General features: G+C 43.8%; 2 protein-coding genes across 10 annotated transcripts in view; both read right to left on the bottom strand.

The window, feature by feature from the left end:
• LOC125769611 (moesin/ezrin/radixin homolog 1) overlaps positions 1–6,474 on the bottom strand; it is a 31,208-nt gene extending 24,734 nt beyond the window's left edge. The window contains exons 1-3 of one of the 3 annotated variants that reach the window (XM_049438727.1): positions 6,370–6,474; positions 3,086–3,273; positions 149–323 (exon numbers count right to left, since the gene is read on the bottom strand). In XM_049438727.1, coding sequence (XP_049294684.1) covers positions 149–160 — 12 coding nt within the window. In that variant the 5' untranslated portion in view covers positions 161–323; positions 3,086–3,273; positions 6,370–6,474. Of the gene's footprint in view, positions 1–148; positions 324–3,085; positions 3,274–4,157; positions 4,322–4,402; positions 4,482–6,369 lie in introns of those variants that run through there. The other 2 variants (XM_049438819.1, XM_049438918.1) reach the window with 2 other exon arrangements.
• Positions 6,475–7,341: 867 nt separating this feature from the next.
• Positions 7,342–27,175, bottom strand: LOC125767944 (kinesin heavy chain). 7 transcript variants are annotated; one of them, XM_049435522.1, is made up of 9 exons: positions 27,041–27,174; positions 23,505–24,293; positions 17,784–18,622; positions 16,461–17,714; positions 16,254–16,355; positions 10,339–10,456; positions 9,932–10,271; positions 9,726–9,860; positions 7,342–9,642 (listed from the first exon to the last, which is right to left on the bottom strand). In XM_049435522.1, the coding sequence occupies exons 2-9, from the start codon at positions 23,649–23,651 to the stop codon at positions 9,629–9,631; spliced, it is 2,949 nt and encodes a 982-aa protein (XP_049291479.1). In that variant the 5' UTR covers positions 23,652–24,293; positions 27,041–27,174; the 3' UTR covers positions 7,342–9,628. The 7 variants fall into 7 exon arrangements, with proteins under 7 accessions (XP_049291479.1, XP_049290958.1, XP_049291386.1 ...); XM_049435001.1 differs by lacking the exons at positions 7,342–9,642; positions 9,726–9,860; positions 9,932–10,271; positions 10,339–10,456 and having other exon boundaries at positions 10,598–16,355; positions 27,041–27,175; XM_049435429.1 differs by lacking the exons at positions 7,342–9,642; positions 9,726–9,860; positions 9,932–10,271; positions 10,339–10,456 and having other exon boundaries at positions 10,598–16,355; positions 23,505–24,288; positions 27,041–27,145.
• Positions 27,176–27,381: the final 206 nt, after the last annotated feature.

Below are 27,381 nucleotides of genomic sequence, written 5' to 3'. Positions count from 1 at the left end.
CTTGACTGGCAAACATCGCTTGAAGTGAGCATTGATTTTAAGTTTTTGGGGAAAACTCTGGGGAACGTTTCGTCTACAACCGGAGCCGACTGACGTCCCGGAAGTGTACCTTAGAAGAACAAAATTCAACCAAAGTTGTTGTACTTACTGATTTCGGCATTTTGATTGGGTTGATAGAAGTTTACACGGCCGGAAGTGTGGATCGGGTTTGCAAGAACTGATACGCTATGTCTCGTGTGTTTTTTTTATTCCTTTGCAGATCCCTGGAGCACGCCTGGACGGTAGGAATGTCAGACTAGTCGATGATGTGTCTGGTTGTGTGGCTGTAAAAGAAAGAGCAAAAGAAGTCCGTTTAGACAGCTGGACAGTGGAAAAACCCAACAAAAAAAGGAGCTACAACCTACTATATCTTAATCGATCAATTTGGAGTATAAGTTTCACGGTTTCTTCACGCAAAACCTGTCAGCAACTGTCATCGGGTAATAGACGTTGCAACACAAAAAGGCCTACATTTCCGTTTTCCTGCAGCGCTGTTGGGATGCGGATGAAGGAAGCTACACAACATCGCCCCACATATCTTCCCCAAACCACCCACCCCCCCTTCCCACCCAATTTCTTTACAACCCAACAACGATTGCGAACGCATGTTTTTTTGTGTGGTTAGTTTCGTGGTGCGGGTCCCCTCCAGGGACTCCCCTGTTGCGCTATCGGCAAACATCTTTCAATTCGGGGGCCTTGACTTGCTTCGCCACAACCGATGATCGGTCGCCCCGAATGCCTTTTTTTATCGGCGCAGTATCGGAATGTCTTGGCGTTCACGCAACCCTCCACCGTCGCGCGGAGGGGAGGGGCGCTGGTGCATTCTTTTTGACAGCTGTCTCTTTTCTACACCTTGGGCGCGAGCGGCTTTGCTGTGGCAACCACTTTCTAGTAGCTCTTTTCACACCGGGACCGCGCGCACCATTGGGCCTCTTGTGTTCCTGTCCAGAGCCTGCAAGCCTATCACGCGGAACAGGTACTGTGTGTGTGCGATGAAAAAAAAACATACCATCCACCTTTACGATGGGACTTTCCTTTACACCACTAACCAATACCACCAGCACGGCAATGAACGCATAACCTGCTCGGGGGCTAGGGCGCCAGTAGTAACACAACATGATGCTTGTGTTGTTTTTATTTTGAAATGCAAAATTGTTTATATGTGTATGCGTTAGATAACATACTGAATCGCAGCATCTTCCCAAGTAGTAACTCAGTGTACTAATTCCATAACGTCAATGCAAATGTCAAACGGTACGATGTCCGGTAAAAGATGTGGAAACGATATCTACTAGTATATCAAGAAAACGAATCGCCATTACGATTGATTAACGACCCCTCAAAGTAGACCAGAAGCGGGCGTGCATTATTCCGATTCCTCGGATTGACTTCATTCTTTCAAGAATTCTTCATAATCTGAAGTGGGTAATGCAACTAGATGGTATTAAAAAAAGAAGGTTCTATGTCCAAACTGTCACTATATTAAATCTCTTAGTACAGAACATGGCAACTTTATAACAAATTAGTAATACCTCAAATTATGTCATATAACTATAAAATTACAATTTGAGCAATTTTCTTTTGAATTGGCAGTTAAAACAACATTGAAATAATTTACATGAACATCGAGAAAATGACAGCAATTTCGCGTTTATACAAGCGAATTCAACTTCACGGAAGAAGTCGTACACAACCATCCGACAGAATAAAATTGTTTTGATTTGGTCGTACGACCAAAATCGCCATCCGGCTTTATCTGTCAAATCCCAATACAAAATTTTGAAGAAAGTCCTATACGACTGAGCACTGCCACCAGCCTAAGTGCGAAAAATACTAACCTTATGTCAAACGCATGACATCTTAGTACTTCACAACAACAACAACAACAATATGACAGATGACAGTTCGCCATTTGAAAACAAAGTTAACTTTCAACAATAAGTATTTTTTTCGTTACCTCTTCCACTACCGTCCTGAAACCGCGGTAAGTTTGCTGGTGTTAGTGTGGTTGCTTCTTCATTCAACCGGAAAGGGTGCGGTCGAAAGGGTGGAGTTTTGATTTGATTGTCCGCTCCAGCACTGCACGTAACAATCCGAAATGAGCGGGTTAATGAAAGGTTTTTCCGATCCCATGTCCACACCACACACAAGTACAACAATCGGTGCACGGTGTCGCCACACACTAACGTGTTGTAATGACAACTAAATTACACACAGTAAACTAAACACACACACACAGACATGGCGATTGTCAACGTCAGCAGAGCGACATGCACGCATCATTAGCGATTGGTTGGAAGAGAAAAAGAGTTACCCTGAGAAGTTTTATTTCTTCTTCCTTTCCGCCCACTCTTCCTTCTATATGACTCAATTACTTCCTTCTATATGACCTAGCAAGGGAACTATTTGAGATTCCCAATTCTGCTAATGAGTGATTTGTTCGAAATAATTGTTGATGCCGAGTCACCTCTAAAACATACAGCAGAAATAAATGCCGATAACATGATTTCTCGCATTCTTTCTACTCCCTTACGCACACACACACACACAGATCTCGAGAGTTGCGGCAGATCCACTTTGAAATTGGTAAAGACTGATGTAATCTCTTCGAAACAAAAGTGACACCGCAGTTACTGATAAGAAATATTGCGCCTTTTTTTTGTGTTACACCACCTCAAAAACACTGTTCATTTGTTGGCTGGGTACACAACCGGCTGCCAACGACAGGGAAACGTGTGTGGCGCGAGTGATTCCTAAGTGATATCAGATCGACGCGTGTACACAGACTTTACTCGAGTGCGGGAAACAGTCATTGGGTAAGCGTGGAAGGATCATTCTTTTTCCACAGAGCAGCACCAGAATGTGACGAGAGCTGCGCTGTGAAGCTCTCCACGGTCTGCGGTACGGAAGATGTCGACGTGTACAAGCGACGAACCCTTCGCTGTAACGCCAAGCAGCGTTACAGGTGGGCGAAACGTCAGACGAATGTTTTGTTGTTTTGTTGAGGTAATGTATTCGAAATTGAAATATAGAGACAGATACTTACCTCGCAATAAAGTCGGGTACTTTCTCACCAAAAAAAAAAAATAAAACCCCGCGTGATGTTTGATGACCCCGCTAGCTGGACCGTTTCACACTGTAGGCAAATGCGTGGCGCGACTTCTGGCGTATGTCCAACTTCCGGTGACTTGCGGAAATGGCCTTAGCTGCGCACGGCTCGCACAGAGGATTGCACTGTTCGGGTTGGTGGTGCACGTGGGCGTGATGGTTGGGTGGCGCACACACGCGACAACAATTACAACCCCCCGGGGGTGTGGTGGTGTGTGGTGTGTTTTGATGGAACAGAGGGAAAATAATATGTATTTATATATATTTATGTACACACTAAGCATCCACACCGTATGCCCTTTATACACTTATGCTAAACACAACTTGGAGGGAATAGGGAGAAAAAGCACAACGTTGACAGATATCCCCCTGGCACGCTTACTCCCACACACACAAAAAATCACACAAACACACACATACAAAGGGGGAAAAATGAACAAGAAGGAATACACGCACGCGCGCCCTTGATACTAAAAACACTTGTTATTGTTGTTGTTTGCACACCCCTTTTTACCAGAAAATCCACTTGCACGAGAGACAGACACACACACACACAGGCACACACACAGACACACTAGCTCCTATCCTTTTTGCTCTTTATAGCTCAACGCACTGAACACACTCTCTATATCGTGCGCGATTAGTGATCGCGTAGTCACTATAGCTTCGTATGTTGCGTATATCCGTTTCCTTACGGATCAAAGAAAGGAGGGGGGGGTGGGGTGTAATGTCAGCACCGGAAACGCCGCATACACAATCGATAGCGATGTTGCGGGGTTTGCAAGAGGAAGAACGAAAAATAAACAATTAGCAAATGTGAAGCGAATACTTGAGGTAATTTGTCTACGATTTTCAATTAAGTTACAGACGAGGTTGGAAAAAAATCGGCTTTCCTTCAAGGGTTCAGATGGTGTGTGTGTGTGTGTGAGTGTGTGTGTGAGGAAGGTTAACTTTCTTTTCGTAACAGGATAGCTATAATCTGCTTACATTACTCAAGAAACAAACTATACCTTTTGAACAATCAAGACATAATCACGTCTTATTCGCACACGAAATGCGGAAAGGCAAATTTTACGTTCCTAAATCGATCGAACAGCGCAAAAAGGCCCAAAAGCTCGGTAGAAAAATCAACCTGTTACAACCTGCCAACACTGCTAAGAGCTGGACACAATGCAGATGGGGTTTTTCTCGTTTTTTTTTTCGTTGTTTTGGGAATGTAGTGGTGTGGAGACGCTAACAAAAAAAAAGCAACTACCTGTCTCGATCGGGAAGAAGAGCGGCGATCGACAACACCACAAAAACGGCAGCGTGTACCGCGCGCACTGTTCGTTCCCAAGGGAAGCAACAGGCCAAACTGCTCTCTTTAGTGGACCACTACCACACGCACACGCGGAACGTTATGCGGGGAACGTAACGAGGGGGAATGAGACCGAGCGCAGGATCGAGCGTATCGGGCGCGAGAGAGAGAGAGAGAGATAAATTTGTGATTCGATCCGATGCGCTCCGGAACACAAAAACCAAAATCGCTTAGTGTTGGTGATCACGCGTGATCGATACGATCGTTACTCCGGTAGCTGAACAGAGAAGGCAATACGTGATCAAGTGGGCAAAAAAAAAGCGAAAAGGAGAAGGACAGCAAAAGGCTGCCTAACTTCTATCTTCCAGACACTGTTTTCAATAACAGTTTTATTTGTTTTTTTTTGTTTGTTGCGCCTGAACATACAACATTGTTCCTTTTTTTCGCAGCAAGGAAATGATTGTTTAATAATCTTTAACACTAATCACGGTGATACAAAAGCATGACTTTATGGCTCAGCCTGAAGCAATAGCTATCGATCACTACCCAACATTATCATTGTGTTAAAGCAACGTACACACACTTTCCTGAAAACCCATTTCAGCCACTCTCATGTTTCCTTTCTCGCATGGAAGTAGTGTGCGTTTGTCTGTATGTGTGTGTGTGTGTGTGTGTGGGTTTGATTTCTATCACTTTCTTCTTGTAAAGCTTACGGCCTCTCTTTTACGCACATTTGCACCCGTGTCCCCCATTACGCTCGTTCTCTTTCTTTCTCGTGTTGCCGCTCTCTAATGAGGTGATGATGTGAAATTCCATCGCGCACCCCTTAGGAAAAAGTGAGTTTTTACGTGGAACGTGCGAGCGGGACGGAGCATAGCGCGGTGTCGCGACGAGCTTAAACTGTGCTACAGTGCGTGCGACAGGGACAGGGGTACGCATACGCAGCTTTAGTGCATCGGCTGGCTAGGTTGGTTGACGCAGGGCAAGGCAGGAGTTGCCTTTTTGCTTGAAGTTGAATTGTGTTGGGCAGCTTTATATTATTTTATACTTTTTTTTTTTGGTTGGTTGTTGCATTGCTTTCCACAGGCATGATGGGCAGGTTCTTGTTTTTCTTCTTCTTCTTCTGGATACGTGTTACTTCACTACCTCACTGGGTGACTAAATGGCGTTTTAATACTTTGAACTGAACAGAGGATCGGTTTTTGCACCATGAAATTGTTGAAAACGCCTCAGATCAACCACCCCACCGGAACAACACACGTCTCAAATACATGCACACACACACATACACGCACACTCTTAAAACGACAAACGTCTGCTTTCTTTCATTCCTGACCTGTTCCTACGCTTTACGGTTTAACCCCTTAGGAGCTCACTCACGCTACTCGATACTCGAACAAAATTTTACCACACAAATCTTCAGCCTTTAGCTACTATTTACAACCGCAGAGAATCGTGCAAAATGAACATTTTGCAGACGCAAAAAAAAACTCGAAAACAATGTTCGAATGGAAAATGGGTACACTGGAAAACTAGCAGCAAGACAACTCTCGCTCGTCAAGAATACCGAGACACAACCGAACCCGCGCAGTTTAACTTCATTGACAGGAGCGAGATAGCGAGATGCGAGAGATACACATACGCACGCACGTAAAAAAGGCCTGACCGACTGCTGTGTGTGCTGCTGGACGGGGTGGGGTTTTTTGGGAGGAAAAATCAGAAACACACGAGAAACCCACCAAGTAAGCGAAACCGTTCAAACACATACACGAGACAGAGAGAGCGAGAGAGAGAGGAAAAAACAAGTTAAATTAAATAATAACCGAAAGCACTTTTTTTGGGGATTTTTTTCTCGGAACTTAGCTAGTATCTGAACACTACGATTTAACTAAGAACTAGTAGAAGAAATAGTAAAATATTCGTACGATATTGGCCGTGACTCGGGAAGTCGAAATCCACATCCGTAATCTAGTGACACCTCACGTATAGTAGTGATGTCCGCTGTCCGGCGAATGGAAAATAGCTCCGTGGTACGCGCCGAACCAACACTCGCTGGAGAGTGATACCGATCCGTTCCGAACTGGAAAGCTTGGAAAACAATTCGAGCACTCGCTACGTAAACAAAAAACCCACCAAAGAAGACGACCGTGCGGTTGCGCTTTTTTCCAAGTTTGTCCCCTTTTGGCACAATGGGCACAGTTGCATTTTTTAAAAAAAAACCTGTCAAATCGCCCTTTTAGACTAACAAATGTTTGGTTTTGTTTGCAAAATTGTCATTAATTTGCTCATTTTATCCTTTTAACTTCAGATGCGACCATCCTGCCTGACCAGTCCAGTTGACTTGGTCGAGGTGGAAAATATTTAGAATTTATTTCCCAATGTTAGAATTCAGAATTAGAATTTATTTCCGTTCTTAAATTCACAATTTTTGACAAATTATTACTTTTTTCCACGATTTACGCATATTTTTTACAAAAAAACTAATGAAAAAATAATAATATTTAAAAAATAAAACAAAATTTAACGTATTTTTGAGAATATTTCAAAATTTAACAAAAAATGGAATTCCTCATTACAAAAAAGCTCCATAAACTGTCAAATTTTTTTTAATACACGTGACTCGAGAAAAAGGATATCTTCAAAACACGTGATCCGAACAGCGCAAAAGGAAAATAGCTTTCAGAGAGCTTTTCACTTGCGTTGAAATATTTCAAACGATGAAAACTTTCAAACGGAACAAATATTTGCGTATCATAGATAGAGGGTAACAATCTTTTTTTTTCTTTCCGATGATGTGGCATATAATGAGAAATAATAGCTGAGAGAAGGCAGCTCATTTTCATAAAAAAAGTTATTATTAATTATTGAATTAAAAAAAAATTAGAGAGAAAGAGGTGTTATTTTTTCCATCATTCGTATATTTGTTGATCACTAAAATAAGCAGTAATTTAGTTCCCGGGGCAAAAAGGGTTACAGGTTCTTGGGTGGAGGCTACATATCTTTTGCTTGTTAGAATAGATTTTATTAGCGCGATTGATCAGGGGGAGGCAAACGGACATGCCCCCAAAGAAAACGGATCTCCATTTTGCAAATTGCTGGGACGACGGCGGCGACGGTGTGAAAGCGTGATTACATGAACTTGTGTCCCTGGGGGGGGGGGGGGGTTTGTTTTTTTTTCTTCAAACAACTACTATTATTTTTCTTTTTTGCTTTCCTTGCCTTTTCTGTGAGCACCGCAACGGGGGTTACAGTTTACGGAAGCAGTTTCGCATTCGTCACAGGCACCTACGTGACGGATCATATCCGTGCGAGCCGGTAGGTTCTGTTCTAAGCGTTCTCCCTCCGTCCTTTTTTAATCAGTCTCCTTCGCACGATCTGCAACTCCGCAGGGTTTTAATGTGTGATTTTGAGTACAATTTGTTGCTGTTTTTTTTGTTGTTGCTCTAATGTTTAGCTTTTTCCCCCCTTTTTTCTGATTTGCGCAGCAAGCATCCTTCGGCTGCGTTTCGTCCTTAAAGACCTTCTGTTCCATTTTGTTTGTTTTTTTTCTTCTTTTAGTGCGAAGCGACATTGACATCGATCGGTAAAGGATACAAAACACTCATCTTGACACTGATGCAATGGTGGTGGAGATAACGGAAGGAAAGGGAAGAGAGTGAGAGGAGTTTGACGCTAACTGCATGCAGGCAACATCACACGCAGGACTCTCAACCTTTGCTTCTATTTTGCGACCATACACCACCTGGCAAGCAAACATGTCCTTTGGAATTCTTTGATTGTGGTTGAATATATCGACTATACTGCTTCTTTTTTGTCCTTCTCTACCTGTACTACTCTGTTCAAACGCTCACGCAATACATATCCTCTCTTTCTCTCTCGCTTTCTCTCGCTCATTCCTTCTTTCGTTTTTTTTTCGCCAAACCCGCGAAGCAATGTTTTTTTTCTTGTTTTTGTTACTACTTTCCATTCCACTTTTACTTTTAACTGTGCAAATATATGTTTGCCTGGCGAGAGAGAACAATTTGTATATGCACGAGATCACATAAACAAGATGTGTAAAACGTACGTGAGACGGAGAGATGCGTATAACGTAACTAAAGAGGAATGATTCTGGGTGTCGCGCTCTTCTTTTCCAAACCAAAACACAATCAAACGATGAATAGCAGCAGCAGTAGTAGGCATTGGTAGTTGGTAATACCAGGCTGTAGATATAGTACTTTGTTACGTTGTTGTTAAATTAGGTTTACTTCTGTCTGGTTTTGTTTCTCAAGCGAAAAGCCCAACGTTTTTCCTCCTCTCTCTCGCACACACACACCACTCGCTGATTCCTCTGTCATAACCCAACCTGCCAAACCAACATGCTTTCTCGCTTTGGCAGGTTTGATTGTTCATAAGACAGAACGAGAATGTATGTTGATATTGCTAGTTGGGAAGCTTTTGTGTCCTTAATATCCAAATCTTGTGTGTGTGTGGGTGTTCCTATGCTATTTCCTTCCTTCTTTCTTCCTCTCGCCCTCTCTCTCTCTCCCTCAATCATTCTCTCACAGTTTCCCCTTTTGCTGACTTAAGCGAATGACAAAAATATTAATTATTTTAATAGTTATAATTATAATATAATAATAATAATAATAGTCCTCATAAAGAAAAAAATAATAATAGATCTTTACACTTTTCACTAGCTTCTGCCTTGATTGGGCGCGTGCAAAAAGAAAAAGAAAGAACAGGAGTAGAGAAGGGAAATAATGAGTTTTTTTCGTTGGAAGAGAAGGGGAGCGGGAAGCGGGGCAGAGCGAGAGAAAGAGATAGATAGTGTGTGTGTGAGAGAGAGAGCGAACGGGAATTTGAATTTCAAAGTGCGGCGTGTGATGCGCTCTAGTGCTAGGAGGACTAGACGAGCAACCTGCGTTTTCACTATTTTTCGCACAATTTTACTAATTCTACTGATTGGTGAAATCCTGTTTTTGATGATGGTGTGGTTCTGCTCTTGCTGTTGTGTTTCTCCTCCTGCACTCTTTTCCCTCTTTCCTTCTCCTTCTATTCCTACTTCCTTCTCATCCCCCATCCGTGTGTGTTGCTCTGTTGTTGTTTTTTTCACGTTTGTTCTTCTATACTTTTGCTCTTTGCGCGCGCACGCTCGCACACATCATTAGCTACTACAATTGTCCATGTCCATGATCAATGCATTCAACTGTCCATATCTAAAATTGGGAAAAACAATTAATTTCAAAATGAGAAAAAATAATGTTCGCTGCTTGGGGGGTTTCCCCTTGCGTTTCTTTACCCTTGATCTGGGACTTCCGCTTCTCGTCCGCCATAGCTTTCGGTGTGATGGCGGTACCTCCGCCCGGTGCCGTGGTAGCCGCACCCGTTCCACCACTCTTGAACAAATATGGCTGTCCAGCCCGTATAGGTTTAGCTGCGGGGAATTAGAAAATTGTGCAAAATTAACCCCCATTCACCGTCATTCATTTCTGTTTGTTCACCCACCGATTTGTGCTTGCGGTCCGCGGCGTGCCAAATTCTTCTGACGCACGGCCTCCTTGATGCGGTCCACCTCGTACTGGTAGCGCTTCCGGTCGCGCATAGCACCCTCCTTCGCCTCCTTCAGTGCCGTCTCGAGTGCCTTCACCCGCTCGACCGTCGTCCTAAGGCGCTTCTCTAGCTTCGGCAGCTCGCACCGCAGGTCCGCATTATCCCGCACCAGCTGCTTGTGCACCTTCGTCAGCTGCTCGAGATTGTTCTCGAGGAAGGAAATCTTTTGCTTCTGGGCGAGCGAACCACCATCGTCCTCGGTGTCCTCGGAGTTTAGCGACTTCTTGATACGGGCCTGCAAAATGGTGGAAGCCAAACATTATGACCTGCTGATGCTACAGATCAAATTATGCTTAACATACCTGCAGATCCAAAACGAAGAGTTTGCGCAAGGCGTGCAGCGACTGCAACTCCTTCGCAACCGTATCCTCCAGTCCTTTGAGATCCTTGCGTGCCTGCTCGCGTCGTTCGTCGGTAAGCCTGTATACAATATTGTCAAACACAATGTGTGTCCAAGGTGTGTAAAGATAAGTAAATTATTCTTAACCAAAAAAGTAAAGTTTGAACAGAAAATTAGTTATAAACCACACAAACGTAAAACCAAATGAGAACATGTGTACATCCGTGTTTTTGTTTGTTTGTTTGTTTAATTAATGCTTTGTTTCACGTGTTTTCCGTTTCCGATTGACATCCGTTTTTACTCGCTTGTTACCGTTTAGTGTCATTCATTGATTACAATTTGCTTGTCCTTACACTGACGACTATTGGCGTTTACTAGCAGAAAAAATACATTTTACATTTCATACGGTAGAACATTTCTTGCCATGTTTGCATGTATGTATATAAATAACTGTATATATATATGATCATCTCTCTCTTAATTTACATACTGTACACAACATGCGTTTTTTTTTTTTAGGATTTTTCGTCGAATTTGGTTTATGCGCATGACGAACGCACTGTATCCAAAGTGCAGCCTATCAACTAAATCGTCTTTACAGCTGTTACACCCTTTTTGCCCTAAATCTTGGCGACCTTAGACACACACGTTCCAGAAACACAACTATTCTCCAACTGATTTTCATCCTGCGCCGGGGGAACAGATGTGTTGCCCTCACTCTCTTACTCTCTCTCTCTTCATTAGCTCCAATTATTGTCTCTATAAGCTGCCGCTTTTGCTTTTACTGTCAACAAGTGTTTACTACTAGCAGTGAAGTATTTGGAGAGAAACACATTCATATATACGTAACAAGCCCCGAATTACCTTCTTCGTACGATATGTGTGTGGTAGATGAAGCAAAAGAGTCTTCATTAGCGCGATGACAGCTTACAGAGTCAGATGTTACCACTATTAAGTAAATAATAGTCTAACAACAGTAGACAACAAAGCCACAGAGTGATGATGAACATTTTGTGTATATGTATGAGATCCTGTACGTTTGGAAGTAGTCCAGAGTCCTTGGTGTATGTATGTATTGTTGGTTTATGTGTGTGTGAGTGTGTGTGGCGGTGCGGTTTTTGTGCATGCTGATTAAACAGCTGTTTGCAGTTCGTAACTAGCCAAAGAAAAATCCGAACTTTTTTTATATCCTTTCGAAGCTGACTAAACTAAAAAAACGGTGTACATCAAACGCAAGAATGGTACATAGATATATGTATAATGAGTTATTAAAATAAACTGATCAGGCATACAAAACGGAAGAAGAAGAGAGAACAAACGTAAACATCTACTTAGGGGCGGGTTGGATTTGGTTGTTTTGTTTGTACACTGCTTACTTTAAGCGTTACGTAACGTTAGGTTATGCTACGCCGAAGACCGCCCGAAGTTATGCCGAAGGCCGGAACGCCCCCCCGCCCCGAAAGACGCGTATCGCATGTTCGTGTTCCTGAGCAATTTTGTTTTTACAGTGCATCCTGTACCTTTTTTTCTGTTAGCGTTATCCCTAATGCAGGTCTGTTACCTACCGGGTGTTACTATGTTACTGATCTACTCGAAACGCTACTCTCTTCTGTCTCGCCCTATATTCTCATTACCGGAATTGTCTCGGAAATCGATAATACACGTCGGAAGTAGACACATGTTCTCATCGCGGGTTTTACTGAAGGTGGTTTTTTTTGCGTGGTTACGGTTTAGTAAGATGAAAAAAGAAATGGTTGATGGGTAATCTTTCAAGCACCCCAGTAACAGCAACCAGCAACAACACTGCAGCATCCATTTTTCTCCTTCTTTGTTCACTTTTTTCTCTCTCTTTATCTATCTCTGTCCATATTAAGGATCTGAGTAGTAGAGGAAATCTTTAAGCCGCCTCATCGTCGAGTGCCGATATGTAGGAATGGAGGAGGTACTCCACTCTAAGGCACCTTATTCTTCTCCTCTGGCATAACGACCAGTTATCGTATCTCGGAAGCCATCCATCCAGATCTGATTCGATCTCACGACTTGTAGTACATTTGGCCACTGAAGGGCTTATCGTACGGGCATCCTGCAGGATCTGCTAGAAAAAAACAACCTAAAACAAAATAAAAAAAAACACACGCATTCGCCGCCCCGAAGCCTGTTGAAATGGTACATTGCGATATCCTGTCGCTCCTATTCGGGTAGTTTGTGACCGATTTTCCGTTTATCTTTTCACTACCTATTTCACCCTTTCGTCTCTCTCGCTCTAAAATACTACACGTACCCTTGCTGTGTTCGTGTGATAAGTGTATCCTTTTTTATCTTAACTGAGCAAAGAAAGCACTGAACCCATTCCTTCATTCGGGTTTAGCTTTCCTTTCGCCTTCATAACACAAATCTGTCACAACGCAACACACGAATATGCGCAACCGTCTTTCTCCGGCTCCGGGGTGGGTCGGTTGATTAAATAGCGTTTCAGAGCGAACAATTCATCTGGCAAAACAGTGAGGGAATTGCTGCCACGTCCACAGCTTCAAGCGAATGTTCGCAAATGCAAGCGACAGAAAAGGCTGAAAACAAAAAAAAGGGCTTAAAGCTAAGAAACAAAATAGAAAAATAAACGTTTCCTTACAAGCTGGTCAGTGTACAAGTTGATAAATAAGTATGCAAAATGACAAGCTACTAAATAACGGCTTAAACAACGTAATAACGTAACACCGCATAACGTGTAACGGGAAGGGGGTTAACGCTAAAAACACATAAAATAAAAAGAAAACATTCAATGCACACTGCGAGCGAAATAGTAATGATAGAATACGGCTAGAATATAGTTAGAGCGAAGTAGAAAACAGGAAAGTGTGTAGATGATGAATGTTGTTACTGTCGAGAGTTCGAGTGTGGCGTGTATGAGAAAGAGGGCGTCGTTCACGTACACGAGAGTGTGCAATTATGGGCAAACATTTAACACCTGTCTTCTTGCGTGTTTTCTCTAATTATTTCGGGTTCTAAAACGCGTTTTGGTTTTTCTTCAATATTTCTGTCTATCTTGCTTTTTTTGGTCTACAAAAACCATCAGCAATCATCAGGAGGAAATTTTCATCTGAACGTTCTATTGACCAGATTCTGTAGGTGTGATGGTGCCATCCCGCAACAGCACTCTTACATACTAAGAAATATTAAACCATACGGAACGAAGAAAAGGCTAGGGAGCGTTGGGACGAAATCATTACATGATAGCTATTATTACACAAAAAAAGGTTCGTTTCGAGAACTATTCATTGCGAGTTCCGTTTTGTTTTTTTGTTTGGTGTTTATCACAGTTCTTCAAATATTGCCATGACGCCAAAGGACGATCCCTTGCGTTGACTTTCCTAAACCTAACCTTAAACAACCAGCCTGCAAGCGAACGTCACGAAGATGCTCTAACTGGGTGCCCCTCCTCCACCGGACACAAATGTTTATGCGTTATCACATCATCTGTTTCTGATCTTTTGCCTTTCGTATTTTGCTTTTTGTACAGCTACAAGATTTAATCTGTTCCATTTAATCCTTCTGATTTCAATACTTTTTTCCTCAAAAAACAGAAAAAAAACAATATACACACACACATTCGAAAGCGTCAATGAGGCAGTGGACTTATAAAAATGTGTTATGCATAGTAGTGATGTCTAATCCGAAGTGGAAACCACTCCGACTCCTCGTATGAAACATTGATTTCGACTCCGACTAAAAATCAAAATTGACTTCGGCGAGTTGGATCGAATCCGGATGAGTCCGAATGGGTCCGATCGATTCCGGATGAGTCCGACCTCCATTGGACTCGATTGGAGTTAATCAGACTCGACCAGATTCAACAGGAGTCGATCCATCGCCCCGCTCTTCCCCGCTCACTTTTGTCGTAGTGATTCCGACTCGAGCTGGCGGCGGAGTCGGACCGATCCGACTCCTACAAAATTTATAATTTACCCATCACTAATGCTTAGAGACAAAAAAACTGAAACTAACGCAAACATATAAGAATCGATGTATCTTGCAGCGAGGCGTCTGCCAAAGCTAGATTCTAATCAAACCTAATTTTCTAATGATAAGATAAAGAGCTTTTTTCGTAGCTAGGTAAAAAAAAAGTTTCGTATGAGTAGGTTTGGGGTTGGGTTTTTTTGCTATCACAGAAGCAAAAAGGCGTTTTGTGGAGCAGCGTAACAAATTATACAGCGGTATCATACAGTTGCGTAGCTACATCTGATTTTATAGATAAACCATAAACCGATGGAGCTTGTATTCGAGTACTACACAATAGTCAACAACATTACCCGGGGCGTAACCTATACATCAACAAAGGTTTTCCACTTCACAGTCGAAGGGAAAACATGAACGTAAGCGTTCTATACAAACCCCCTGACTAGCTTTGTACCGGTCAGACCATGATTAATAAACTAATTAACAGTGCGAAATTGTCCATAATTTTCCTCAAAACAATCGCTTTTGTGAAACTTTCTTAAAAGGGTGGTTTTCCGATTTTAAGCTTTCACGTTATTCTAGAAATTTTTTTTAAAGAAGTAAAAATAATATAAAACAAAAATCTACATACTCCAAAAAAATATCACAAACATCTAGCTAGGTTTTTTTTTGCTTTTCCTACACGTACAGACAGCAAACGTAAAGCAAGGAACGTTTTCATATTGCAAAGGCTATTCAATAAAAATAAATGTATACTAAACTTTGGTATCTTTTGTCTATAAAGAAGCGCTTTTTAAGGCTTCACAAGAGATTTGCTAGAACTGTTTGTTGTGAAGCACTTATCCAGTGTTCCTTAACATAGTGACGAGCACACATTGGGTACGCTCTACTAGTAGGGGATTAGAAGACTCTTTGGAGCTAATACTGATAATTCCGCAAGGAATGCCAAGTTCATCGAAACGCAATGTTACAACAACCCCACAACTAGAGCTACTTGAAGCACAACTCGAGGAAACAAATTGAGGACACGCACCAAAGAAAAAAAATGAACGAGTTACTATTAGAACAATGATCAGAGGACGATACGGAAATGAGAAAACGATCGGTTCCATTTACAGCACCAGCATAAACTGCGGGCAGCGGTGCGTTAGGAGCACCATCGTGAGGGAAATGAGCAGATGCAGCTGGAGCGTTGGCATGCCCTTCGGCAGCAGTGAGCTTATCAGTCGGCCCGGCCAACCGCACACACTTTCCAGCTCCGTGCCGATGCACGGCGCGGGGGAGGAATCGGCCGAACGGCAACGGGGTTGCGACTGGCCGTGCTGCTGCCGGGAAGGGTTCGATACTGCCGCCGCCAAACCAGGCGTTTCTCGCTCGTCGTCTCGCTTCGCCCGGAAGTTAAGCACGCGGCGTGATTTAGCGGTACGCTTTCGTGGCTGTTGTTGCGGTTGGTGCCGTTCCGGTGTGGACGACGGCGTTAGTTTGGCATTCTCTTCATTTGCACGGTTTTTGTCCCGCTTTGACAGACGCTGACCGCCCGGATGGGAGGGAGAGGTGGAAGAGACTGCGGCGCTGTTTGTTACCGGTGCCCTACACTGCTGCTGCTGCTGCTGCTCATCCTCACTGAGGACCGCATGCAGCAGGCGCACTAACGAAGCGGTCTGAGCCGGACCACCCAAGTGGCCAAGGTTGGAGGAAACTGGTGACGCTAGACCGGAATGGGAACCGGTAGATGAAGGAGAGTGCTTGGTGGGAAGCGAATCCGCTTCCAGTGCAAACCAATCAGGCTGCTTTTCGTGATACTGCTGCTGTTGCTGTTGCTGTTCTAGGAGCTTGTTCGAATCAAGATTAGATGGGTGATGGTGATGGAAGGTATGCTGTTGCGGTGTTAGTAGAAGCGAGTGTAGGGAAGGTGATACTGACATGAGCGTCTGCAGTTTGGACGACTTTTCCTGCTCCTCCTGCTTTAGCTTCTCGTAGTCGGCCGTCATCTGCTGGTGGGCAAGCGTCAGCTTCTGGTTGGTGCTGCAAAACAAGAAAACACATCCGATTAGATATTGGTCTAAGCTATTCAATCCCCGAGATCCTCCCAAATCCCAATCCCGTTCTGCCCTATCCCGATATCCTTACTCCTTCAGTTCGTTGATTAGCTCCTGCTTCTCGGAGATTTCGTCGCGCAGTGCCGACACCTGCTTGGTGTGCACATCGCGCAACTGGTCCATCTGGCTCTCGAATGCCACCTTCAGCTGGTCGGCACGCTGCTTCTCCTCCGCGTTTACTGCCGATACCTGTTCGGCCGCCTTCAACTTTGCACACTCCTCGCGCAGCGCGTCGATATTTTCCTCGAGCGTGCGCTTCTTGTTCTCCGCCTCGCGCATCGACTCCTGCAGCGAGTTCATCCGCGCTTTGTGCTGCGAAATCAGCAACCGGCACTCGCTCAGCTCCTTCTCGTAATCGCCCACCTTTCGGCAGGTTTCCTGCTGCAGCGTTTCGAGATTGGCGCACCGGGCGGACAGGTTCTTCGCCTCCGATTTCATCTTGCTGATGTAGAGCCGGGCGACGGTGAACTCTTCCTCCACCTTGCCGGCGGACGCCTCCACGTTCATCTTCATCTCGTTCTGGTCGGCGGCAAGTGCCTGCCCGACCTCGGACAGATCGCGCAACAGGTTGGTCAGCATCTCGTTGATGCGCTTCTTCTGGTGCGATGACATGTCCTTCAGCTGTTGCAGCTCCGACTGGACGGTGTTGAGTGTTGCCTGCTTTTGCTGCAATTCTTCGTTCACTGTGTCGACCTCCTTGTTCTTCAGCTCGATCTCCTGCGACTTCTGGTCGTAGTTGACGGCCAGCTCCTCGAGTGCCTGCAGCACCTCCTTCACCTCCTCCTTCGCATTCTCGTTCTCCTGCTGTATGCGCGTCATCTCCGATTGCAGGTTCTCGTAGTCGCGGCGCGTATTCGCGATCAGCTCTTCCTGGTCGATGATTTGCTCCTTCAGCTTCTCCACGTACTGCGACTGCTGGTTGATTTCCTCATCCTTCTCATCCAGCTGCTGGTATAGACGTTCTCGCTCAACCTCGAGTGTATCGCGTTCGGCCGACAGCGGCAGACCGCCACCACCCGGTGTCGCCGGTACGGGTAGATCGGCCGGTTGGCCCAACAGCACCTCCACGTTTGGTGTACTCGCCTCCATCGCGTCCTGCTGCAGATCGAGCTGTTCCTCCACGTTGACTGTTTCCCCGGCCCGCCATCGTGCCAGTTCCGCTTCTAGCTTCTCGATCTTGCCCTTCAGCTTCGTGTTCTTCTCCTTCTCCCGCTCGTATCGTCGCTTCCATTCTTCCGCGGTCAACTCCTCGTTCACGCATACCACATTCTTTACCGTCTTTGCTCTGCGAAAAAGAGAAGGAAACGTGTCACAAAACCCGGATGAGTGTCAACGTTCCCTAAGCGTGTCTTACCTGCGCCCAAAATCTAGCGTTGACTTCGTTTCCGACTCGTTAAAACTAGCGGGCGAACAACAGATGACGATGGTCGTGCGTGCATTACCACCGAGCGATTCCTGCAGGATACGCGTTAGCTTCGAGTCACGGTACGGGATGTGAGTTTTGTTGCCGTCCGCCAGGGCCGAGATCACATTGCCAAGCGCCGACAGCGATTTGTTAATGTTTTTCGCCTCATCCAGCACCGTACCTTCTGCGCCCGTTTTCGACACCTTCTCGGAACCGGCCAAATCGACGAGATACAGCTTGCCGGACAGCTTCTTCTCGTTCTCCATGTTTTCCTGCTTTACGTTAATGAGAAACACCGAGTGCGAGCGGGACGAGTGTTCGTTCATGTTGGTAACCGCAATGTGGCGATTCGATTTGCCCTCCTCGATCACCTCGAACACCTCCTCCGGGCTCGAGACGAACCGCTCGGATGCACCCTTTACGTACGGCACCCGGTTCTTGTCCTCGTGCACGCTCAGGTTCACCTTCGACACGTCCAGCAGATCGCGGATCTTGTCCATGTAAATTTCATAGTACGACACCTTGATGTGGAACTCGATGTTCATCTCCATCGTGTAGATGTGGTTGAAGATGTCGTTCACGATACGCGGGATGATACCCTGCTTCGCCGGGTCACCGATCACACCTTCCATCGTGTGCGTCTTACCGGACGATGTTTGACCGTACGCGAAGATGGTGCCGTTGTAACCGGCCAGCACATCCGACACGATCGACTTTGCCGCCTCATTGTACACCTTTTCCTGTGTCGCGTTCGGTTTGAACACTTTGTCGAACAGGTACACCTTGCCCTACGAGCATACGAGATATGAGAAAGAAATGCAAATTAATCGAACATCTTCAGAATATATAGTTTACTCAAGGCGTCAACATATAAACGGTGATCACTCCCTTTAGTGTAATTATAATTAAAATTGTAAAACAAAAGCATTACTTCTATCTCATAATGTGACTTGGAATCCACAAATTTCTTCACAACGGATAAAAAAAAATGTGAAAAATCTGCTCCACAACCCAACAGCAGGGCCGGAAGTGCCAGCGATGGCGTCACAGTTGCAAAACCTCTTACTGACTTCAAAAAGCAACAACAAAAAAATCTTCAGCTTACGAAAACAAACGTGATCGTGAACCGTAAGGGCAGTAACAGACAGACAAGACGCATCCGATGGTACCGCGATTCGTCATGGCGTTAAAATAAACACCCTGCCACAAATACTACCACATACGCGTAGCAAACGGAACGTGAAGATACCGGAGATCTGGTACATCGAATCAGCGAAATTCGCATGAACCATGATGCGCATTCCTTTCTGGCTTCTGGCGCGTGTGTTTAGAGGAAATCATTTATGATTGGAGAAGCTACTCCACCGCAGTGGCGTCCGGTAATTCAAAGCTTGAGAACTTCGCGTACTAAGTAAAAAGACCCGATAGAGTTTTTCCTCCAGAATAACTTCTGAGAAATTGGTTCTTCATGACATTATCCAGGCTTTCATGTACAACATGGTTTTGCAAAAAATGGTCACAAAATTCGACCTATTTCACTTCACTTCGTGTTTGCCATTTTCGACGAGTCGGCGAAATTGCTTCTAAACCTGGTGTAGTCGGGAAAGTATGTATGCTTCGTTTCACACATTCTTCGCACCGAGAGCTGATGATCTCATTGCGATCACGTAAGGCATCGAGAGGGGGACCGGTGTTACTGTGTTGTTGCTTCCTAATGAGCTATGGTAAAATCGATATCATACAATTGGAGGTTAAAAGCGATAGAAACTGTGGAGACCCATTAGTCATCTTGGTCAGAGCAGAATAATTCTAAACCCAGAAGAGTCATCAGCACGAATATTTGTCAGAGTACTCGAAAATTATAAAAAAATTAAAATTGATGAATATAGTCGCAAACAAGCTCGTTTTTTTGGGTTCAATTCTCTGTTGGATGGTGCATTTTTTTCGGTATCACCTAGGATTTAACTTTGATTGTCCATAGAGATTTGGCTGACAATGAACAAACATCCCCGAATCCCACCCCAGAAGGGGGTATAACGAACATCGTTGAAATCACACATATATCCACATTTCATTGGATTGTGTGTGCAATGTAATGTTGCGTGCTTTGAAAAATGGTGGTAAAGATTTTTTACTACACCCCAAGTAGTAGTGGAGATACGCCATCGGGAAAGAGGGTTCCATAATTTCCGTGAGCTTTCGTGTGTTTCTTTTTGTGAGACTTTCCACCCAACGTCTACTACATTGCTGACCCACTGAAGCGTTTCTTTTCTGTATTTGTGAAGGTATATATGTGTATGAAGATATATGATTTATCAATATGGTTAGAAGCGAGAGAAAGATATATAAAAGAAAGGAATGGATATATTGTATAATAAGCCTAGCAAATATATGAAAAAGTACATTACGGACACACTTACACACATACACGTGTTCCATCGGCTCTAGCTGCCACGGTTCAGTGCGGTTTGCTTCCGGTTTGCGCCAGTCCGAACATTAAGAGGCAGCACATTAACGACAGCAACCAACAAAAAACCTAACCCAAACCGGCGAGTCGGAAAGTTTACCGAGCGCATCTTATTTATAGCTTTCTGCTAGGGCTTCAAGCCTTCCAAGTTAAAGGTGGTTTTTTAAGCTTCTAGATTGAGTTGCGAAAGAAACGAAACGAGCGAAGAAGTGAAAAAAAACGCGAACTATTACTTCTCCTCAAGATGACTCTCGGGCTTATACATATAGACAGCAGTTGCTGAGGAGGAACTAGAATAAAACGGGCCTCCTAAAACCATAAACAGTGCGAAGCAGGCTCCACACTAAAGATGTGTGTGTGTGTTTTTTTTTGGAGAAGATGAGGATGTATGAAAGGAAAGCGAGATAAGACCTCAGCAATGACTCAGCGTAACGACTGGTCGGGGTCGCATTTCGGGTGGCACACCGATGATGGAGCAAACTCTTTTTTATATTTTTGTTTCATTTCCCTGTGCATCACTTAGTTAATCACCAGCTGCAACGTGTTTTTCGGTGACCGTAATATGTTTCAGAACTGCTTAAAGTCGCATGGGTTGATGAGGAACAGCAGAATACGAAATGCGAAAAAAGATGTTTTTAATTACATGCAAAAAAGGGTCTGTCTGGCCTTCCACCATCCTTGTGTGTCAAATTTCTTCAAATGCCCAGAGCAGAGGTTTCGTAGGCGAGCGGGTTTTGCCGTCTTTTTGCTGTGACAAGCCACCAGCGCACAGCCACTAATATTGTATGAATGGTATGCTGGCTATTAAATGCACGCCAACGCGCCACCGACCCCCACACTCCGTGTACCATTATTAAGGTGAAGCTTCTGCAGCGCTAAACGTAGTGTGATAGATAATTGTTTACCCTAGGTGAGTCATTTCTGCCGCATGGTATGTATATCACACAACGTGTAGTTAAAGTTTGCGCAAGGTAATCAAAAACACACATATATTAATTTGTTTGCCAAAAGGGTACCATTCTCTAGCGAGTGGTGGAAGGAAACGATTCCATCATCAGGATCATTGTCATTTATATTGCACTCCAGTACGATCGATTTCGATCCACCGTCGTGGTGTAAGTGATAACGGCATTAGACGTTCGTTATCTAAGCAAGCTAAGTAGGTCGGAGGTTCGTTTCCCGCTGCAAGTCGTTGCTCTCGAGGTTCGTAAAGGAGAGATCATTTTGAGAGAGGGTTTAGAAAAAGGCAGCACAACTATTTCCAATATTTGAATGCATTAGAATTCATATACAGTGGAGCGCTCCGGGAGATTATATCCGGCTGTCCCATTATCCGTGGAGCTCGGAAATCAATAGGGAATGATAAAATTTACCCAATATCGAAAACAGATCTACTTTGCAAATATGAAAATTAACATTTAGCTTTATAAAAAATAGTTCACCCTTTTCACATTAAACACTAATATTTATCAATAAAAAGAGTTGTGCCCATTATCCGTGATATTCGCTTATCCGGCAGGAGCCGAGTCTCGATGAGCACGGATAATCGGTGTTCCATTGTATTAGAGTATTGTTATGTGTATTACAAAAATTGATCCGATTTAAGTGGTGTAAAAACAAGTTTAGCTCTAAATTCACTATTTGTCGATATATTGATTGGGTATTTTTACTTTTTTGTTATAGAAAATGGAAGTAAAAAATATATTCAAATACTAAAACAAACATGATTTTTACAGATGAAATGCAAGAGTGCATTACATGTAGTAGTTTCTTCGCTTGCTCCTCTACAATCACCCGATAGTAACCCCACAGGGTTACCGATGGTTGAACGAATAAAAAAAAGAGTACGTAATAATATTAATGCATCTAATAACACAAGCATGAAAGCGAAAGAAAGAGAGAAAGATATGGGAAGAGATGGAGCACCGAGAGGCCTTATTGGGAGAATACAGAGGGCCCATGCAGCAGCAGCAGCAGCAGCAATAAAAGGCATTAATATTATTGTTCGTTCCACGGTTGAATGATGAGTTTGATTGTTGGCCAGCGGCAGTGTGTGTTGATCGGGATTGGTGGTAATCGGGGTGGGCGGTTTGTGGAAAATTGATTTTCCCTTTGATTGATTGTTGAATTCTGCTTTTGCTTGTGCTGGTGCTGCTGCGAGGGACCACTTTTCTCTCATGCCTTTAACAAATGCTACCTCGCTAACATACAAAATAAAACTCACAATCGTGCTTCGGAAGTTTTATGTTTTCCCCCATTTTGGGGGATTGCCTTCGATTCGATCGGTGCATTCAATGTGCTTTTTCCCTTACTTCTGAGAGAAAAAATGTATCTTTATGCGCATGTACACCAAGCAAACAGGCAGCCACAAGGGAGAAGGTAGAAGGGCTTCGAGTTGAACTTTTGCTGGTTTGCCGAAAATTTCAAGGTCGCTTCCTTTCTGTTCACAACACATTTTACCCCCTAGTTAGAAGAAGGAAACATGCTGCAAAAAATAATCACCCTTGAGACTAAACTGTTCCCATGGGAAGCTTACTGCAACAAAAATTTTCGATATTAAAATAATGAATCATATGGGAAAAAAGGAAATGGAAATGTTTTTCCGTTCGGAAAAAGCTTCCAATTCCATTCCAATAACAGTAGACAGCAAGTTTGAAGCCTGCGTACTTGTATTGCATACATCGTTTTCTCTTTTGCACCACGAACGAGATAGACTCTATCTATCTGTGTGTGTGTGTGTGAAGAAACGAAACAAAGGGAAAAACAAAAAAGGAAGAAGAAAGGAAAAACTTCAAAATAGAAAGCTTTGCGGGAGCAGTTAGCTTCACTGCGTCCTTACTAACAGCTGATTATTTCAAAACATTTCTTAAAAAAAGCAAAATCATTTTCCAATACACTCACTCACGCATCCTTGCGTGAAGTGGGCCCTTTTTCACGCTGTACACTTGGTGATCATTTTGGTCACCAAGGTTGTTCCTCATCTGACAAAGAACATAAACAAAAGCTTCATCGTTGCGTAATGGGAATGGGTGCAAGGACTCGTCTCACCACTACAAACATAAAAACAACAAAAAACGCCTTCCAAAATATTCCTTTTCCGAAGGTCAATTTGGAGATTTTTTTTCCTCTCTCTCTCCACCCCGCTCTCTCTCTCTCTCTGTCTCTCTCTTCCCTCGTCATCAAGAAGATTTGACATCACTTACCCCGATCGAGAGACAGTTTTCCTCCGGTCCGGATGGGAACTTCACGACGAACTTTGACCCTGCGAGCTCCTCACTGTCGTTCAGTGGCCGAAAACGGCACACCACCTTGATGCTATCCTCCGCCGGTATTTCCCGTACGCCCGACATCCTTGCTGTGGTGTTGGTTTTTGGCGCTCACTGCTTTAAAAGTCTCTTCCTTTGCACACAGAAAAGGAATTACGGCTGCAACGTGACGTGTGTGTGTGTGTGTGAAGGTGGATGAATGGGAGGATTTTTGGGGGGGAGGTTGGAGGGGATAATGTGGGGCTGCGTCAGCCTCTTCTTCTTACATACGCATACACACGCAGGCACACGCGCGTCCGCACGCACCGCACACACTGACAAGCTTGCAACACACTCGGCTAGGACACCCACGCACACAAGCAAAACACACTTTGCAGCAAAGGCGTTTACTAAGCGCTTATACTACCCAGCCTGCGTTTATGTGTGTCTGTAACTGTTTGCTTTTTTTACTTCTTCCAACCGACCGGACCCGCACGCGGAACACCGCACACGCACGCATACGCCGAGCTTTCCAACACTTTCCTTCGCGGATTTTTTTTTGATATTGTTTTACTAGCACTTTTACACGGATTCACCTTCTGGTTTATTGCCACTTCGATTGTAAGTCTTTTCTCTCTCGCACCAATTTGGTTGTTCGGTATGGAAAACGCGTTTTTGTTTTCCACCTTCACCTATTGCTTCTTCGCATGGCCCCTTGTTGTTGTGTGTCTCTGCGTGAGTCCTGCCCTACACAACACATATACCACACAAAGCGGGGGTGTAAATAAATCGAAATAAAAACCGTACAAACAAACACGCAAGACGGGCGTGCGTTAGTGTGTACTGATGCACACTACATAGCGTACTGGTTGCTGCTGCTGCTGCTGCTTGCTGCTTTGGATCGCTGGAAAAATGACGACGGCGCAACGGAAACTCCAAAACTCGAGAAACCCGATAAACTAACGAAAAGAAAATAACAACAACAACAAAAAACACATACTTGAAGAGAACAAACCGCGTCAACGCGCAACCGAAGAGCGGAATCGGGAAAATCGATTGCCATTTTCTACTCTCTTTTTGTTGTTGTTGTTTTGTTGTTCACCGGGGAAGGCTGGTGGTCCAAATGCAACAAAAAAAAACATCCCCCCGCTTGACGCCAGTGGCACATTATTGCAGATTTTTCTAATGCAGGTGTGATGACGTTCGATGAAAATATTTTTAAAAAATGAAATGAAAAGCTTTGACGCTTATTCGTCGCTAAAGTAAAGCTTTTCCTAGCGTGAGAGGTATTGTGTTTTATACTTTTATTTTATAGTATCATATTCAAAAAACAAGATGTAAATACACACAATGAATATCCAGCGCAAGAACAGGTGACTGACCTTCAGCAAAAGTTGAATAAAAAAGAAAGAAAGAAAAAACAGAACCTCCCAAAAACGAAGGCAATGAATGAAAGAGCGTGGAAAACTCTCCCCTAATGTTGTAACAGAATGGTGTAATATACTGAGAAAAAGCTCTCTGTTTTGCCCTGTTTTGTGGTAAAATAGTACATCCGCTAGAGGGCGCAAATTGAAAAAGAAAAAAACAAAAAAACACTTCTCCAGCAGTGGAAAGAATTCATGGCAATGATAAGAAAAGCGAACCAAACACCCCGTTACACCTGGCGTTACCGTTACGGATGGGATTTTCCAACCAGTGTGTTGGTACGCGGTACGCTACGAGGCACTTTGCGAGCACTTTTCAATATGTTAGAAAGAATTAAAATTTTCTACATTTCATGTTCGCCAAACTATCGACCGATGGAATTGGAAAAGCGAACAAATGAAAATTATATTTCCACTAATGTTTTTCTTTGTGTTTTTCTTTTCAGAGCTTATTTAGCGACTGCTTGCTGCTTTTTTGGCCTTTTTTCTGTGGTAAGTCTGTCCAAACTAAAACACCACCGGTCCGGAACGAAACACGCACACACACACGGGCACACAAACTATGAAATCGAGGCTGACGTGGATTAGCGTTACGCTTTTTCCTGTCTGCAGACTGTTTTGGGTGGAAATTTTTTTTCCCTTCAATTATCGTTCTTCTTCCACCTTCCTGATCGTTTGTTGGCGATGAGCTTAAACAACAACAACAAAAAAAACAAGACTTATCTTGCCATTTTGAAAATGGAAAAATCTGCAAAATAAAAGCTTTTAGTAGATTGTACCTTTAGCCACAATGATGGAAAATTGCAATGAAAGACTGAAATTTGTAAAATAAGTAAATATTTTTCCTGCATGGTCGGAAAAACTATGAACTGCTTGTGTGAGTGTGTATAACGATTGGAGGAAACTTTATCTCGACCTAGCGGCGAAAATCTAACATACACCGCTAATGAACGGAATGATTGGGTAGGTAGAGACAGATAACGTTACCAAGAGAACACAAGAGAGAAAAAGAGAGAGAACGAGAAATCAACGAGGAAGAAAGCCTACTCGAAGAAAAGAGTGCGTGCAGCATAAAAAAGGCGATCAAAAACGCACCTATGTTTTTGGGACAAAGGGTGGAGGAGAGTAAGAAGGAAACAGGGGGGAGGGAGAGAAAGGTAACCTCACCACGCACACATGCACCACCAAAAAAAACGATGATCGATCTTTGCCGTGCCCGCGATGCGGAAGAAAATTGCACCGCAGTTTTGCGTGGGAGAAACATTTTTTTTCTTCAAATTTTGATTTAAAGGATACACTGGGGGGGATGGAAAATAGATCCAAAAAATGGTGAAGAAAAACAAAAAAACAATAGAAAGGCACTTCTTACACAAAACCGTCCGCTGTAAACACAGGCACAAAACCTCTAACGCACGAACGCACACAATGGAACGGTCGTGCACACACACACACACACACACACATACGACGCACAGACACTATTCTATGTTTGCAGACGGAGACTGATATTGATGATGCGCAAAGCGGAAAACGTTCGGAATGTGGGAAAAACCTCGCCGATGGAAAACTAAACTATGGCGGACGGATTTGGAAAAAAATTTGCAAAACTGAGTCCAAAATTTAAAACACTACCAGCAGCAACAGCAGCACACCATATCAAGCCAGCCTGCGTAAAGAAATGTCCCACCGGGAGAGAACAAAAAAAATCCGCTGACTAACGCATTCTTTTTTTTCCCTTTCTACCGGCGATGTAATGCGTGAGGTTGCAACTGGGATGAACCTTTTTTTTCTTCCTCACAACCCGTGTATAGAACATTCACTGGCAAACCCCGTTGTGGTTGTTTTGTCACCTCTTTGCGCACTCCGTCTTTTTAGGCGTGTTCGCGAAACATTAAATTAAACAAGAGAAAGAAAAAAGACGAATCACCACCGAACGAATCGCCCTGTTTTCTAAGCGCCGCTGCTTGGTACGGCCAATGGCTTCCCAAGTTCCCGGGGTGGGGGTGAGGGGGGGCCCTTTTTTCACGCGTGCCCAATAATGTACCGACGAAGGGACACAAGTTATCTTACCGGAGGGGTCGCACGTATATTCTGTTAAAAACTCCTTGTATTCGTGGTATTTTCGCTCGTTTCAAGCACGGTTCCCGGTTTTTGGAGCGAGCACGGATTATCCGCACGGTTGCACTGACGGGTCGGTTGTTCAGACAAGCAACGTTTATACGATGTAGTTCGGGGTTTCGATTAAATTTGCTGTTGGGTTTATTTAATATTTTATTTTCTTACTCAAATTCTCACTAGCTTTTGTAATAGCTAATGTAATAATGATTTATTATACATCTGGCTTGTAGTTGAAACACAATTAAGCCATACTGAGGTGTAGTCAATACTATTTTTATTCAAACTTGTAACCG

Source organism: Anopheles funestus, chromosome X (assembly GCF_943734845.2).
Source record: "Anopheles funestus chromosome X, idAnoFuneDA-416_04, whole genome shotgun sequence".
Classification (NCBI taxonomy): domain Eukaryota; kingdom Metazoa; phylum Arthropoda; class Insecta; order Diptera; family Culicidae; genus Anopheles; species Anopheles funestus.
Note: the sequence above shows the minus strand (reverse complement) of the source record. Positions and strands in the feature narration are given on the sequence as shown.